At 33.6% G+C, this 17,993-nt stretch overlaps 1 protein-coding gene across 4 annotated transcripts in view; it reads right to left on the bottom strand.

Moving 5' to 3' along the window:
* LOC145683399 (hemolymph lipopolysaccharide-binding protein-like) overlaps positions 1 to 17,993 on the bottom strand; it is a 561,992-nt gene that overhangs the window by 139,183 nt on the left and 404,816 nt on the right. For all 4 annotated transcript variants that reach the window (XM_081754731.1, XM_081754730.1, XM_081754732.1 and 1 more), the window contains one exon: positions 2,696 to 2,953. In XM_081754731.1, coding sequence (XP_081610857.1) covers positions 2,696 to 2,953 — 258 coding nt within the window. The remainder of the gene's footprint in view (positions 1 to 2,695; positions 2,954 to 17,993) is intronic.

Below are 17,993 nucleotides of genomic sequence, written 5' to 3'. Positions count from 1 at the left end.
TTGTAGATCCTTGTATCCACCAGATTGTAGAACTGAAATTGAAATGACTTGTCCCGATATGTAAATGAGGACAGTTATCAGGCGCGGAAAACTAAAATAAAGAAATACCAATTTCTTATTAGATACTGAGTGTATCCGCTCAGCTCACTACCCACAAAAATGCCCACATAACCCAAAAATTAAACTTATACCGCGCCAGGATCTCCTCTCATGCACTACACCCGGACTTTCTTTATTGTGCCAGCATTGTAGAACTTTCCCTTAAATGCACGAAGGCCACAGAACATTGATGACAATTAACTCTAATTGTTTCTGTTTCTGGTGCTGCTTTACTTTTCCCGTACCACACCTGAATTTTATGTTTATAGAATTACTAGTGTAAAATTATTACAAATGCTTTACGACGGATAAAATAAGTGAGTTCACATGAAAGATGCCTGTATAGAAACTATTTTCCATCGGTGGTGAATTTCTGCACAAGTGTACAGAGGTTGTATTTTGTTTACAAGTGAAACGCTAATAGTATTTAACCATGACAAATGCTATTGAAACTCGTATCATTGCCAAAACCCATTCGTTACACTAGCCTCGCTTATGCGGATACCCGCCTTCACTGACGCGCCCCCTCGCTAACACTCGGGCCCTAGAGCTTGGGTTAGATAGAATTCGTGCTTTTTAGTGGCGACCTAGCGCAGGTGGTTTGGTTTTTTGGGCTGTAGTTTTTATGCATGCGTCCAGACGCTGTATTTATAGGCAAATAGTAAAAGAATTATAATTTTTCAACAATGTCTCATGATACCCCTTGAATTTTAACTATGCCATGTGGATAGTTTCATGTCGCCCAGCACAAATCATTTAGAAAACAATAAGAAGGAAATTAGTAAAGACATCCTAATTTTTGAACAGTTATTTCGAGTGGTGCGCCAAAAGTAAACCTGCACGCTTTTTTAAAACATGTTACATGTTTTGGTATATAAGTCGCACAACATACTTAAATAACCTTTCATTTTCTTCTTTTAAAAAATGTAATTATATATGTTCATACCTGTCGTGTTCGGGCGGACACTACTTACTTTACTACATACCTTCTCTAAGGTTTTTATTCTTGCAGTTTTTTTAAATAATATAAATCATGCTCACATTATCTAAAAATTCATATTTTTCATATGATTCTATTAATATTATTAACGTTTCTCTCGTCCAGGCAGCATTGTTTTGAAATTACAGCGAGAGATATAATAGAATGTCGTCAGGCGCTACTCTTTTCTGATTGGTAGTTGTATGGAAGTCCAGAAGAAATTAGAATTCCAAGAAAATTAAAATTTCTTCCAATTCAGGATCCAAATAAAGACAGGAGAAAATTTCAAGGGCAAGTTACCTCTCACACGATCGTTAAGTAAGGTCGTGAGTTTTAGATCGTGAATCGCAGCCTTACTTCAGTCCCGTCTGAGATAGGCTTTAGTCCTCAAAATAATTACTATCTCCAAGAAGCAAAGAGTGAGTGTTTTACTTTTGTTGTTAATTAATCTTAAGATACTTTCAGTTGAAAATTGATAGTTTACGTTAGTTAATTCTGTTCATTTTCTAGAAATTGTTAGCAAGAATCATTGGGAGTAAATATTTAAGATTTGCTTTTAGAAGCGTTTCATTAAAGTCTCGTAAAATGTTAATTAAGGTTTCAAAACTTTTATGAGCACCTTTTTCAGGTTATTCATTTAACAAGAAATGTTACATATTTGTCAAATATCCTGATAATTTGTATTTTTTTTTAAAAAAAATATGTAATTCCAGTTTATTAACAAATATTCAGACAAACTAGAATGAACAGAATAATATTAAGAAATATTTTCAAACCATTATAATCATCATTATAGGTATTTTGCCATTGTTTGCATTTCACTTGCATAAACTGAAATACTTCTTTGCACCACGGTTTTCCGCTAATCTGTTCGTCTTTACATACCAATTTTCTGTTTTGACATTATACTTCACTTCCTGTCCTTCAACATTTCCTCTCGCACACACTCTATTATGATATTTCTCGCACTTTTTGCACGTACGCGCCTGCTCGTGGGTTAGAGTAGGATTATTCTTAAGAAGTCTATTGGTATGAATAATAGTTATAGTGTCCATAAGAACTAGTCCATATAGTGTGCATATAGTGTCCATTGTGTCTATATTGTCCATATAGTGTCCAAATACTAACAAAATATATATTAACATCTCTAAACTAAAAAAAAACGGCAAGAAACCGGGATATATTTACACCTTGACCGAAGTTCAGCTTTAGCCTTGTTGCAATCTCCTGTATCTATAATAAGCGTATTTCCAAACGTTTCAAGTAATTGCGACAGTGAATTTTATAAACCAACTTAAGCTATTTTTTTACATATTTGTAATAAGAAGATACACTTAATATTCTATTGCAAAACTCCTGTTACCTTTCACAGATCTTTCATAGAGAGTAAAATTCTTAATATTGTGTTTTCTTCTTAAATTTGAATAGCAGGTAGTAGTAGAAGATACTAAATTCTATTATATAAATTTGCAAGTTCTTTGAGTGAATGAAGATGCTTTACTACATGCCATGAAGATTAGAATCTAGAGGTTCACATTTCCAACTTACGATAAGATGGAATGCAGTCAGCGTAAACAAATGTATAGGTTCACTTTTAATTATTTTACGATATCTTACCAAATATTGTCATCCATTCTCCCTCGAAGTGTCTATCATGAATGCCAACATACGCAAAGTAATCTGTTGAATTTTTGAATTCTTTATCCAATATATCCACCAAAACTTTTGCTTCGTTTTCAGAATTGATAATTGCTAAATGGGCTCCCTCACATTTGCAAACGTCAATAGCATCGTCAAAATTTCTTTTATACTTGTGTGCCTTGTAGTAGCCAACACCGTCATATAATGTGTAGTCTTTAGGTTTAGGTGGCGTCACTAATAACAGATTAATTAAATTTTACTAAATTTGACAATTATAAATTATCTTAGAATATGAAAAATATGACCAAATTAGAATAAGTATTTATTAAATATAGCACAAATGAGTAACACTTGTTCATTTAAGTTTCTTAATAAACTATATAAAATAGTTACGTAAATGAAAAATATATTACTGTACATGGTTATCTTTTACATCAACTCATGAGATTACCTATTAAATGTAACACAATATGTATATATGCATGCTAATATTATGGAAAGAACGCTGGGCCGTTTTGATGGATTCCAAGCAAAGAGGATTTTGTGTAGGAAAGAAAATACAAGCTATAATAATATGGACAAGAAAGAAAGCACAATCGAATGTAAATATAGTTATCGATATTTAAAAATAAGAAGGATGATTTAAAAAAATAATGAATAGCAACTAAATCTTGTTGTTGAAGTATAAAGAAATTTGTACGTCAACTCGATATTATTTACAATGTAAAAATTGGCCAAAGGGCAAACATGGTTTGTTTAAGTATGTAAATAGCATACAAAAGAATAATAAAAGAAAAAAACGTATAAGAATTAGCTATTGACAACGAGATAACATATAAAATAGAAACACGTATAAATAAACCTAAAATAAGAATAAAATATGTATATCTAAATATATTAACTAAAGAAAATTTAATGCTAATTTTAGATTGTCATGAACTTTGGATCGAAATTGTCTCTGATGTATTTAGGAGTATTGAGCCAGTACACCGAATTTTGGAGTTGAATCAAAATAATATGAGAGACATCGAAATTGCACATATTTTTACAGCTAATCCAAATTATAATAATACTTATATAATTGAGATTACCGCGAGAGGTAGTAGATGAAGAACATCGCTGTTTTAAGTATTAACACAGCGAGATAATAGCGAAAAAAAGTAGTTTGTCTATATCCAAACAGAATGAAAATACTCAGTTGAACTTCAAAGGACGATATGAAAAATGATAATGGTAGAATTTAAGAGATACAATGATATTCATAACAATAATAAGAATTTAAAATTTGAAAGTTACAGACAAATTAGTGCCTCTTCATTAACTAAGAGCAGTAGTAGAAGAAACTACAATCGTGAATTCACCTGTTCAGGAAGAACATATGCTGGAATCATGTAATACAAAAATTAACAATTAATCCATAGTAGTTTATGGTTAGTATGCAAATAATGATCTTCTGCTATTCTTCACGCTATAAATAAAAATAAGTTGCACACATGTACAATTGTAATCATTTATTACACTAGTCCGCATGAATATTGTTGTTTTGAAAATTTCACTTGGATTACATGTTTTTGCTTATTCAGTATCTGACATTACCCGAGAATTACCAGCAATTCACTAATTACGCTCGATTCACTAATCTGTTTACACTGTAGTTCATCTAGAATTGTCAAAATAGCAACGGTGCGTTTGTAAGCAATTGCACAGCTGATGCAAGAATGAGGGAAAAAATAGTTATAAATTTAATCCATATAATTGACATTTACTTTTATCTACAAATCAAATTGTATAACATGCATAACAATGTCCCAGACAATCTCTAGTATAAATTGTTTCGTAGTTCATAGATTGATTCTTTTTCAGTTTATGTATGAAGAAATCAACTTGCGTAATATTAGGATTATAAGTTGGATTTGCTTCTTCTGTAATCCTATGCTCCTGTGCTATAGACAAAGAAGATAGGTCACGTCGAGGTTGTAAATATATTCCGAATGTGTTTCGTTATACTTTCGGTGAATGTATTCCTAAAAACAACGACAATGTTCTTCGGAATTTGCTTTAAAAGCATATTACGCTTATTTTCATGTAAACCCTGGTCTTATTTTCATCTATCAAAACCGTAGGCTCCACATAAAGTGCACTTTTCCATTGTTGAATCTCTGGGAAATTGGAATAAGATAAAACAAGTGTCTCTGTCGTTCGGAATTCCAATGGTTTGTACGGACCAAAGAATCATACTGACGATTGTTACTTCTGCTGTTGTGAAACTGTGTTCCTCAATGATAGAAATAAGAAGGTAGTTGACCAAAATATTTAATTATCTATAGGGCCTGTGGGTCATGGTCCAGACATTCCTATCTCAAAACCTTCATCACTGCTAGGGTGTGTTAGTGATTCTAGTTCGCTACACTAGAAAAGTGACATAGATGACAACTCTGAACCGCCTACTGGTTCATCTCAGTCTATAGTTCTACTTTTTCACAAAATGCTCTTACTGATTTGGTTAAAGACTTAAATCTGTCGAAGGAGTAATCACAAGTTCTTAGTTCTAGGACTCACTAAAAAACCTTCTGTCATCTGCAACGACATTTGGCCGGTACAGACAGAGAAAGACATGACTGCCCGTACTTTCTACTAAATCTCTTATCTACTGTTGTGATATGCTGTATTTGCTTAATAACTTAAGTTTTCCTCTACTTTCCGCTAGCTGGAGATGGTTGATTCTAACAAAACAAAGTTTAAAAGGTCCCCTTTTGCACAATGAAAATAAGTACCCATTTGTACCTATTGCCCATTAGATTTTAATGAAAGAAGCGAAGAAATAAATTTTAAAAATAAATATCAAGAACATTGGTGGGAAGTGTGTGGTGTTTTTCAGATTTTGGACATTTTACTTGGCTATACAAAGATGCGATGTTTTATTTGCGAGTGGGATAGCAGGCAAGAAGTGAGCATTGGGTAAGAAGGGAATTTGCATTATGGGTATTTGGAATCCATGGTCTAAAAATATTGCACATGAACGTAAAGTTCGTTTGAACAAAATATTACTTCCACATTTTGGCATTAACTTGGAACTCATTAAACGATTTGTGAAAGCACTTGATAAACAGAGACAATGTTTCAAGTTTCTATATAATATATTTCCATCATTTTCCTTTGGGGAAGTGAAAGAAGGCATATTTATTGAACCTGATATAGGAAGACTTCAATAATCCAGCTGAGCGAGATGCCTGGGTGGCATTCAAAAGTGTAACATAATTTGTACAAGTCCACATTATAAGAACATTGTAGAAACTGTGTTGTTGAAATTTCAAAAAGTTCGGTCCGACATAAGTATTAAGATGCATGCCTTGCATTGGCATCTGAATTGCATTTCAAAAAATCTTGATCAAGTAAATGAGATGCAAGACGAGAGATTTTACTCTGATACGAGAGATATGGAGCATAGATATCAGGGTAGGTACAGTGTTAGCATGATGGCGGACTATTGCTGGAGCATAACCAGACAAACGGCGGAAGAATATCATAAGAAACTCAACCAAGCTTACAGAAAAAATCGTTTGAAATACAACTGAAAAGTATTTGTTTGTCTTAGATATACATTAGATGTAGAGTATATATATTAGAGTATTAGATATATATATATAAGAATGAAAATATTTTTGTAGGTGAATGTATTTTTAACCTTTCAGATTTACATTTCAGTACAGATATCTATAGAGTTCCTTCGTATTTCTGTTTCCGTATATAATATATACATACAAATTCTGACGTATCGTGTTACATTTTCAAAGTCAATTTGCGAAAAACCTAGGCTAATGAGAAAAACGCACTATATTTTTGGAATGAGCTGATTAAGAACTATTAAGTTCACCCATCAAAACGAACACAACTTTGATATGTTTTTTTTCCTAGGCCTGTGTTATTCCTAAGTACCCAATAATTTAGGATACGTGTTGCTAGATTCTCGAGCAGTAACGGAAGTACAAGGTCCTTTATTTCGAAATAAACTAATTATAAAATGGTACCACAACAAATACACTGGACATTAATCCCAAGAGTACAGGTGTTTTGAATGAATGAACGATTATGATTGAATTGGGATGTCAGCAGCAAGCCATGTTCCCCGTCGCCATACAAGGATTTTGAATAAACAAAATAACTTTTATTGCTCTGAGTAGAAATGTCTAAAATTTGTAATATAGCCGTTTGATATCCATTACAGCAATAACCCATTATTATTCATTTTTAAAACTAACAAAAGTTTATTATTTATTGTTAATATCGAAATTATGCTATTATTTGTGTTATTTTGTTGTAAAAGTTAACGTTGGGTTTTATTGTATCTGCACCTACGGTGTACTGGTGCTAGTGACCAAGAAATTATAGCCAGTAGCCATCTTTCTTCTGTTAAAATAAAATTTTCTGTTGTTTCTGCAATTAGTGATGGAAAAATAAGTAAGTTGGTATATATGGTAGTAGTGTGACTCCAGAGGAAAGAGAACATAAATATGTGATAATAGATCCAATAGTCTGGAATCCGTGAGAATTCCGTAACTCGATTCTCTTCTCTTCAGTTTACCTATAACATTTTTCATATCAGGAAAGTAAGATATCTTCAGTTGATCAGAAATAACAAATCGGATGCCTGTACATATATGATAGCGTACTTATTTAATACCTTAATGTCTTTGTCATGTCGAATTAATCAACAGGCTTTCTGTAGCTAAGTGATCATCCTTCTGCTGTTATACACGAATTTATTATAAACATAATATAAAAGTGAATGATATATGTATATGACGAAAAGACAATTTAATGAATTAATTGATGACGTATAATGAATAAATATTATATATTTGCATTGATGGACAGTCATATCTAGAACAGGAATGCTATTAAATAACTTATATTTTAATGTGGATAGATTTGGAAGGTTGTATGAGTGTGTACACTGTTACAATCGTACTTGCACAACCGTCTTGACTATAACCGATGAGATGAGACAACTGTTTGTGCGGTATATGCAGCAAGAATAATAAATTTGACCAACACTTTAAAGGTGCATTTGATTTCACTCTTATCTTACTTAACATATTACGTACCCGTTCCTTACATAATTTGCGTAATCATTTTGTAATCTGCTCTTCTCGTTGGTCTGTCCTACATTGGGAACAAACCAGGACTCGGAAGTCCGATGCTTTAATTTTAACTATAACACTTCTAGTGGGATTGCTTGAGCCGTACCAGAACGGCGAAGAAAGGTACTACAAATTTAGGTTCAAGTTTCTCTTCTTTGAGATTTTCACTTTTTCTAACGCTAACATGAAAGTTAATATTTCAAAATAATACTCAAAAACTTAAGCACAAATAAACGTAAGAAAACTGAGCTGGTAGTTTATTCACACAGAATAAATATAAATTTAATGAAGTGTGTTTCATAAAATATATTACTTTCTAGCTAGCCTTGCTTAGTATATTTATTTAGTTTAAAATATTTAGCTGAACATATTATTTTAACTTGAATATGTAATTTACAGTTAAACAACTAATAAAACGATAATGGGAAAATAATATTAGAAATTAATATTATTAAATTATTAGTGATCCTATTCTAAATGAATAGGATCAAAAATGTATACATAAACTAAATGATCTCCAAAGTACACAATGATCTTATTCACTGTAAACTCACACTGTGTGAGGTTACGGAATATTGAATTAATAGCACTTTATCCTTTGCACGTACCCTCTCTGAATACGACGAAGAGCGATGACTATATTTATGAGTCAGGAATTAGAAAAGTTATTTTGTAAAAAAAGACACAATGACATTATAAAATTATTAGATATGAAATAATATATCCCGGAAGTCGGAAGATAGCACGAAAAAAATTACATCATTACAAGACCAGTAAACGTGAAGAAAATCCCGCTTGACTTTCTCTTAGAATAGGAATAGGAATAAATGTAAATAAATGGAGTACTTCAAATTGTTCATTGAAATAACAAGTAATATGTGACATGTATCTGTTTGTATGTTCAAATTATGAACTTTTCATAGTATTAGAGAGAACAGCACATTATTTATTTGTCAATAATTTGTTTACTTGCACCCTAATTTAATAACATACTAATTTACTGCTTCTTTGATTACAACAGTCATACAGTCGAGGACAAAAATGGAAATTTAATTTCTTGACATCACTAAATTTATAATCTAGTTGCCTAGAGTACAATTAGAAACCGTATCTGAGTTTGTGATTATTTACATGTTGAGTCATATTAGCTTCAACTATAAATCTAATAGTAGTAAGGTATTGTATGTGATTGTTTAAAGAACAGCTGATTTGGATCATTACATTTTAAGTTTAACGTCCGTTTCAGCAGCGAGGTTATAAGAAACGGAATTTACTGATTAACGTGGAATCCGAACCATATGTTCTACCACCGGGAAGTGAACAAAGGACTTCCATGCCAAAGGCGCATATGCTAACCTCTTAGTCAAGAAGGAGCTCTATTTAAATTAAAGTAAATACGAAAAGCTACCATATATAGGTACCAAAAACATGTTATATATAGGTACTAAAACCGACATGAATTTTATGAGAATAGTTGTGTACGTTAAGATTAAAATTGATAATGCGCTTCACATAAAGATAAAAGTCAGAAACTCAACGTTTGTGTAAATATTTTTTCGCAAAGTTTTAAACATCTGCATTCCTTAATATTTGAAACAATTCATTCAAATTAAATACTTTTTTCAGGTAGATTATAATAAATTATGATCTATCTATTTGTACACCTAAGGAACAAGCTGTTAAATTACAGTAGTCGGCAAAATGAAACTTTTTTCGCTCCCACGAACGAAAATAGCTGATTCCTATAGGTTTCGAGCTCCTGAGTTCCAATCCGTAACCCGTTTCTCTCCAGAACGTACCAGTTTTAAGGGAGGAGGGGGTGTTTCAATATCCGCCCAAAGATGCTATTCTTCACCAATAATAATTTGCACATTATAATTTAAATATCAATATAAATTATGCACATAAAAGTGCATAAAAAGTTAAAATTTAACACTTACGTGTCACTTGGTTTTCATACTCCTCTTCTAATTACTACTTGATGTCTCGCTTGTCACATTCCAACGGAAGTCTGCCAACATTATCACACTCCATTTTCCACTGTAGTGCCTCTCCATGGTAGCTATTTGCTGGTGAAACCTTTAGCCGTGTTCGTGAGATAGCTCCCCCAAGCTGTATATTTCAGGGAAGAAGTCCAGGTGGCAATGCAGGAAGTGTAACTTTAGGGACATATTACATCCCATGTTAAGAAATGAAGCAATTAATCTGACTACAATGTCTTTGTAATCAAGTGACTTATGATTCCCTAGAAAGTTACTCCACACTTCTCGAAAGGCCTCCCAAGCCTCACTTTCTACTCCATTAAATTTAGAAGAAATTGTAATATCCTTAAAAACGTATCTGATTTGAGGTCCCGTAGAAACACCCTCTTTCACCTTGGCCTCGCTGAGTCTTGGGAATAGTTTTCTGGGATGATTAAATGCTTCACCATCCCGGTTCAGGGCCTTAACGAAGACCTTCTTGAGCCCTAATTTGATATGAATTGGTGGTAAGAATATTTTGTCCGCATCCACAAGACGTTCATTAGCCACGTTCATCTCCTCTGGGATCAGTTGCTTCCTTGGCGGCCACTTTGTGATGGTGTACTGATCTTTGGCTCGACTATCCCAACTACACAAGAAGCAGCAGTGCTTTGTGTAACCTCCTTGTAAACCGGTGATGATGGGAATAACCTTAAGGTCAGTGCATACAGGCCACTGAAACTGTTCGTACTTTATTTTCTGCAATAGGTTTCACATGTTCTCGTATGTCTCTTTCGTATCTACAGAATAAGCAATAGGGTGGCTGGTATTTTAGTGTCATTTTGTAGTAACACTGCCTTGAGAGTTATCCTAGAGGAATCTACGAATAGCCTCTAATCTTCAGTGTTGTAGTTCAACGTCAGTTGTCCCATAAGCGATGGAATGTCACTGCAATACACCAAATCACCATCCTTTGTAAAATTAGGAACTAGGCTCACCTCTCTTTTCTAATAAATCGATATATTCACATCTTGCTCTAGTAGATTCCACTGTTGAAGTCGCGATGCAAGCAACAGGGCCTTAGACTTGGGAAGGTTTAAGTCTCTCATCAGATCATTCAGCTCTTCCTGACTTATCACATATGGTTCATTAGTGTCAGGCACTGGAGCGTAATTGGGATCTGACTGTGTACTCGAAGATTGTGCAACATCCTCACAAGCAGCAGGTTCTTCATCGGATGAAACACTGCACAGGATGTATGAGTCTGGTGGTACGGGAACAGGCAGACAAACAACGTGTTTCATAGATCTCCTCGCGGAATCTAAGTTAGAATACTGTATTTTTTGCTTCATGTTTTTTAAGAAACCTTTTATATTAGTCAGGCAGAAGTAATAGTCTGAGACATGGTCACGGGGCTCGCGCCAAACCATAGGTATGGCGAACGGCATCGATTTATGTGTAAATTTCAGCCATCCTGTGAGAGTACCCGCACAAGAGTTACAACTTTGTTTCGGAGATCAAACGCGATCCTGGTCGCCGATTTTACACCCGAAGTACAGATGGTAGGCTGTCTTCAAGAACGTTGACAATGGCCTTGATAATAACTTCCCCACATGTAGAAGATTCAATCTGTCGAATTGAAAAAATGAAATGAAATCTTTGAGTTTTATGTCCCACGGTTATGCCGGTTAGACTAAAGGAGACGGTGATAATGAGAGATGAGTGAAATGGTGGAATGAAGAAAGTGGGAGGAAACGGGAGTACCCCGAGAAAACCCACGAGCACGGTGTTCGTCCACCACAAGGTTCACTTGGCGGGGGCTGGGATCGAACCCGGGACCCCAAGCACCAGAGGTGAACGCTCTACCACTGAGCCACCGCGCCCCCCTAATCTGTCGAATTGTTGCAAGTTCTCGGCATGTTCGTTTAACACAAAAGTCAGTATTTCACGCAGAAATATTTTTCACCTACGGTATACACAGGAAGAGCGTAACACCACCTTCTAACAACTCGAAATTGAAATATTTGTTTCACGCCACAACGTTGAGTATATCTTGGTGCCTTTTTGCAACAATCTGTCTGTCGTCTAGAGAAAAGGGAGCCGACGAGTGATCGCAAGTTGATCACGAAACCTTTCTCCGGCAATAACGCCTAGGTTTTAGTGTACGCAGTGTGAAACGACAATAAATCTTAGCAACCCAAGGAGAGGGGAACGTTTTCCGGAGATTGTGAGCTAGAGAAAAGAATGTTCTTGGCATATAGCCTAGTAACAGTTCTTGGATCGAGATAAAAATTCAGAATTATGCACTCCAAACACGGAAAACACATATTAAACACAAAAATACGATTTTTCTGTCATTTATAGAAACAGCAAGCCAGCAAAAAAAACTTATGTGCTATAACTTTCTCGATAAGATATTGGTAATCAGCTTCTCGAAATCTATCCGTTACATCCTTTCACCCTCGTAAAAATACAGAATTATGCACTCCAAGCACGGAAAATATATATTAAATACGAAAAATACTATTTTTCTGTCAATTATGGAAACAAAACCCCACCAAAAAACATTACGTGCTGGAACTTTCGCGATGAGATATTCGTAATCAGCGTCTCAAAATCTATCCAGCATACCCTTTCACCCTCGTGGGAGGATTTTCATGCCGACCAGTGTTATACCTTAAAATATTTCTTGAAGTATTTTTCTTCCAATGAAGGAAAGTAATTATTTTTCAATGTTTTCGAAAAGAAAATAGCTAAAACTAGTGAAAATAATATGGAGGATATTACTTAATCAATATTTGAATAAAGAAGGGAAAGTAGTCCAAGAACTTAAAAAAAATATATGAGCCTATAATTTAAGGAAATAACACCGATGTATATACTCATTATCCGAAATCATTAGGCACTAGCTCCAACACTGTCAAAAAATTTAGATTCCAACGATTGCAAATATGAGTTCATACGTAAGTACAATTTTCTCAACGAAATATATATTGTATCTTTCATCGCCATGGAAAAGTGAGTAAACGGTTATAAGTGAATTACTGAAGTTACTTGATATAGAGTTGAAAAACGTAAGATTTTGTCTGTATTTTGCAATAGATCATATTATGAAAATCACAACTTAACAAGAGAGCAAAAACAACGTTTTGCATTTTATAGTTTTGAAATAGGATGAGATATATATTTTTCTACATTCTTACTTATAACTCTCCTATTATTAGCCGGTTACATGCGGTATTTTGCCAAGTGATGAAACTAGTGCCAGTATATCCAATGCTGGTGTTAATTAAAAATAAACAAATCTTAAAACACGACTGATTGATTTTTAAATGATTAAACTTTAAAATTAAAACAATGGAAGAACAGTTTAATTATTTTAAATTAATACTAATAAAACGAATATTTGAAATTAGAATTAAGTTTATTATTTAAGTAAAAATTAGGTATTTTATACCATGCAACAAGAATGTTCTTGAGTTTCAATACGTAACGTAAATTTAATAAACAAATATAAGGACGCTCTGAAATTTTATATTAGACCTACTGTCTTCGTACGTTGTAAAATATAAAGTATCAGTGATTAGTGTAACTCTTGTTAGTTCTACATGGTTGAAGATATAATTCCGCATGTTATTTTAAAAGACAAATATAACAACTAACTCCATCCGTTAAAACTATTAACGATTATGAGTTGAAATTAAGTAGATGAAACTTTTATTCATCATTTTAAAAGTAACATATTTTACACACAATTTTAACTAATTTCTTTAACTGTTAGCGTTTACAAGACAGTACACTAATCTGTATAGTCGAAAACAGCTACAGATCTAGTGTCACAAATAAATACTTATCAGTTAAAGTGGAAAATAATATATTTTCCTACCATAGAGTGTCCGGAAGCCTCTTAATTTATAGTGATTAACATTGGAAATAAATATTTTTGCAAATAAAATTCTAACTGATCAAAGCAGTATATATATTCTAAGATTATATATTTGTGTTACAGTTTCGCTATGTACCATAACCTTCCTGAGACCATTCTTTCTTTCTACAGAAAACTAGATAGTTGGTGTGAATGCTTTTTCTAATTCCCGCCCATCAACTGATGTAATGCCTTTGGCATGAGGTGGATCTTGTATATTGCGATTCTAATAATGTCTTGATGTCGTGGAACGCTTTTATCTGGCTCAAGAACTTGATCTGCACGGAACAAGATACCTGCAATTATTTCATAAATAAGATTCTACGCACGGTTCTTGCGTTCATACAGTCTCATATAATTCCGTAATTCAATGAATGTAGAATGCTATTGTATTTGATTTGCAGCCATTCATGATCTCAATGACACCATTTTGTATTACATGATAATTTTTCACAGAGTAGAATATGTTCGAAGTGGCAACTGCTACTTAGTCAGTCGTTTCTTCTAACACTAAAACTCTTTAAAGGCATTTATACTATTGTCACTCTTTTACACTGAATTTACAAATTCTCGCTGATGAATAGGCCATTGAACTCAAAATCAATCCAACTCACCTCAATTTATAAATTGCATTAATCGCTTCTAATTTTGCACGCAAATACTATAGTTAAAAATGTTTTATTGGTAACAGATGTAATACAGTAACTAGCAATTTGCTGAATTTAGGCTTTCGCTATTATCCATCATAAATCAATCCGTTAATCGAATTTCTTCTATATACGTTTCATCCTGCTTTCATCAAGAGCGTGCACTGCAGCAACAATGGATTCTTGCAGCTCACTGAAACCTTTGGTATGTAGTTTGGATAGAATATTTTTGGCGAAGTTAATAAGACGTAGATAATTCATTGAACATGGTGGCTAAGGTAAGAGGTGTTTCTCAATTTATTAGTAGTTTCTCAGTACACATGTGCGAAAAACTCTCTTAAGATAATTGCAAACTTTCTGTCGACATACAGAGAGAGAAAATGCGCGACACTAAAGCATTTGATATAAGCATTGCATAACGTTTAGTGAAATTATATCTGTACATATACAGATTTTTTGGGCAGGAGTACACATCATAAACTTTCGAAGGGGAAATTTTCGAATGAGCGCGTATATGTACGGCGCTGTTCTAGCAGTGATAGCAGGGAACACATAGGAAAGCAAACATGTTGTGAAGTTCTTTCTGGGAAACGGAACTAAAGTTCTTTGTGTGAAAGAAAGTTAAATAATTTAAGCGGATTGAGAGAGCATTTGATGGTGTAGGGCTTGTTCTATTGAATTAGAGCGTACAGCATACGTGAAGAAAGCTCATGCACTGAAACGCAATAATAGTACATAATTAAATATATATTATTATATTATAAGTTGACACAAGTTCATCAATTACTATAAACACAATATTTGCGATAGATAAAACTTATGAACTCAGGTATATTTTAAGTTTAATGGTGCAATGAATATTGCTGATGCGAACTTCGAATATGATATACGAATATTATATATTTAACATTATAGTTGACATTAGAAATTATCATTGAAATTATTACACTCATAACATCAACCGTAGAGTTAAATTTTAAAATATAACAACAAATCAATTGTCACGGAAACTTCACTAATTACACACAAAATTGCGTAATTTTTTGCCCTCAAATTTGTGACCATTAGCTAACAAATACCACTTTGTTTCTTTAAACCTCAGAAGAGATATAATCGGAATTTCCACTTAAGCGGCCCAATAACAATATCTACATTATTATAAACAATTAGTTTCACTAATTTGCAAAATATATTTAATTATAACAGTTCTGAGGCGAAAGCGGATCATCACGTTAAAAGCTACAATTTCTATATAATAGTGTGGAAATATTAAAAGATACCATATATATATATATATATATATATATATATATATATATATATATATATATATATAAAGTCTTATGGCCAAAAATTATCTTCAAATTTTCATAATCATTGACAAAATAATCAATATATCACTTATTACACATAATAAATTTATTATTTTTGTTTAAATCATCTCTATAATGAAATATGTATATGTGTGCTGCAGATTAAGTATATTATTATTTATATAGAGATGTTTAACAATTATGCATTCTATGTACGTGTTTCATATCTCTATACAAAATTTAATATTTATATGTCTCTTCCGAATATAAAGAAAAAGTATATTAAATATATTCGTGAACATTAGGTATAGAAATGCAAATGTACAAAATGTGTGTAATGGGTCCACATTATTTGAAGAGTAAACAATTTTTAATAATCAAAGAAATCTGCATTTGCGAGTGATATAAATTTAATTTTCAAAACTTCGCTGCATTGGAATTTAAAAAATCGAATCCAATAGAAAGATTAATAGCATGTTTGACAAACTAAATAATGAGAAACAATGAACATAACATACTTATCATACCTACGATTAATTTATTCTTAAATGATTAAATTAACCTCGCAGAACACAGGTTAAATTGTTGTTACGTGAGAGAACTGGTTGTGCCTGTAAGGCATCACAAAATCTGATTAAGGTAAAAATACATAAAAAGACTGTTTGAACAAAATAACTTTATGTTTCATGGAATGGATCTATTACTTATTGATAAACGGATGTTGGAAACATGAAACTCATTATTTATATGTTCTTTCTCGATATTTATCCGCAAATTTTCTTTACCATTTGAATAACTGATACAATCAAATATTAAGCCGTAAAAGTACGACTTCTGAGAAATATCATGTGTTTAAATACAGGAAGTATTAAGAATAATGCGTGTTAATGCAATCAAATACATTGAGACGTACAAATGTGCTGTGTATTGTGTGAACCACATTTCAAAATCGAGATTTTCCACTCATATAAATTGTCCTCAATTCATTCCGTGAATAGCATTTCACAGTGTTTGAGGCACAGTCACTCCTTCCACAACTTACACAATAATCATGTTCAACTGTTTATCACTTACAGCAACTCCGTCTTTTTCCTTGCACCTGGTCTACCTTTTGTTCTGGTATTAAACCTGACAGTCTTCGAGCGGATCGCGCCATATAACGCAGCTGAACCTTTTCCCTGACTTGTTCGGTAACTAAGTCATAAAGTCTTGGGAAACTGCTGGTAACACAATATAGTTTATTCCAGAAATGTTCATCAGTCCATAGAACAAACACAGTAACGGTCTACACTCATTTCTACTTACGTTATATTCTGCGCACACTGTATCTAACGCTTCCACCTCTCCCTTTGACCTGCCATAAAATGCAAAATTCTTTTTTTTTTACTATCACACGTTTCACAGTAAATTTTTTCATAGTTATTCATTGACGAAAGTACCACTACACATTTCCATTTCCAGAAACCAGGGTGGAGCAGCTATGAAGCTCAGTTTTACTATTAAGAGAACTTGAAGTTGAAAACTAGTATAATCATTTGAATCATTGTCAGAAAAATCCAATTCTGACAACTCTTTTCGATGAAAATTCTCGATTTTTCTACAGTCACTTTTTTATATTTTGACTACGTAATTGAAAATCATTGCTTTCTATGTTACGAAGGCACAAGGGTGGGGCGTGACTGGCACACATCAAAAACAACACCATCCCGCTCATAGACAACTCAAGCACTAATTGGGGGGCGCGGTGGCTCAGTGGTAGAGCGTTCACCTCTGGTGCTTGGGGTCCCTGGTTCGATCCCAGCTCGCGCCGTGTGGACTTTGTGGTGGACAAACATCGTGCTCGTGGGTTTTCTCGGGGTTCTCCCGTTCCCTCCCACTGTCTTCATTCCACCATTTCACTCATTTCTCATTATCACCGTCTTCTTTATCCTAACCGGCATATGCGTGGGACGTTAAACTTAAAGATTTCATTTTTTCAAGAACTAATTATACACATTGTCCCTTGGCAACCGCAAACAAAGGTACACTGAGTGGCACAATAGTATCTATTTACCATGTATTGAAAAAATAGAAGAATGTACTTTTGGTGATTGGTTCCAAGGCACAACCCGAGTACTCAAGATTTAACAGTCTGGAAAGACAGCGAGTGACTCTGAGAGGAACGGTTAGAATATGATTTACAGAAGTTAGCGGAAAAACATTCACAGTCCGAAGAGGAATTATGGAACTTGCAGTTTAGTACGCAGACTTAACTTTCACACCCTCGGAAGAAGCTACGCAGTAGACC

The sequence above is a fragment of the Thermobia domestica genome, chromosome 4 (assembly GCF_964235325.1).
Source record: "Thermobia domestica chromosome 4, izTheDome1.hap1.1, whole genome shotgun sequence".
NCBI classification, from domain to species: domain Eukaryota; kingdom Metazoa; phylum Arthropoda; class Insecta; order Zygentoma; family Lepismatidae; genus Thermobia; species Thermobia domestica.
Note: the sequence above shows the minus strand (reverse complement) of the source record. Positions and strands in the feature narration are given on the sequence as shown.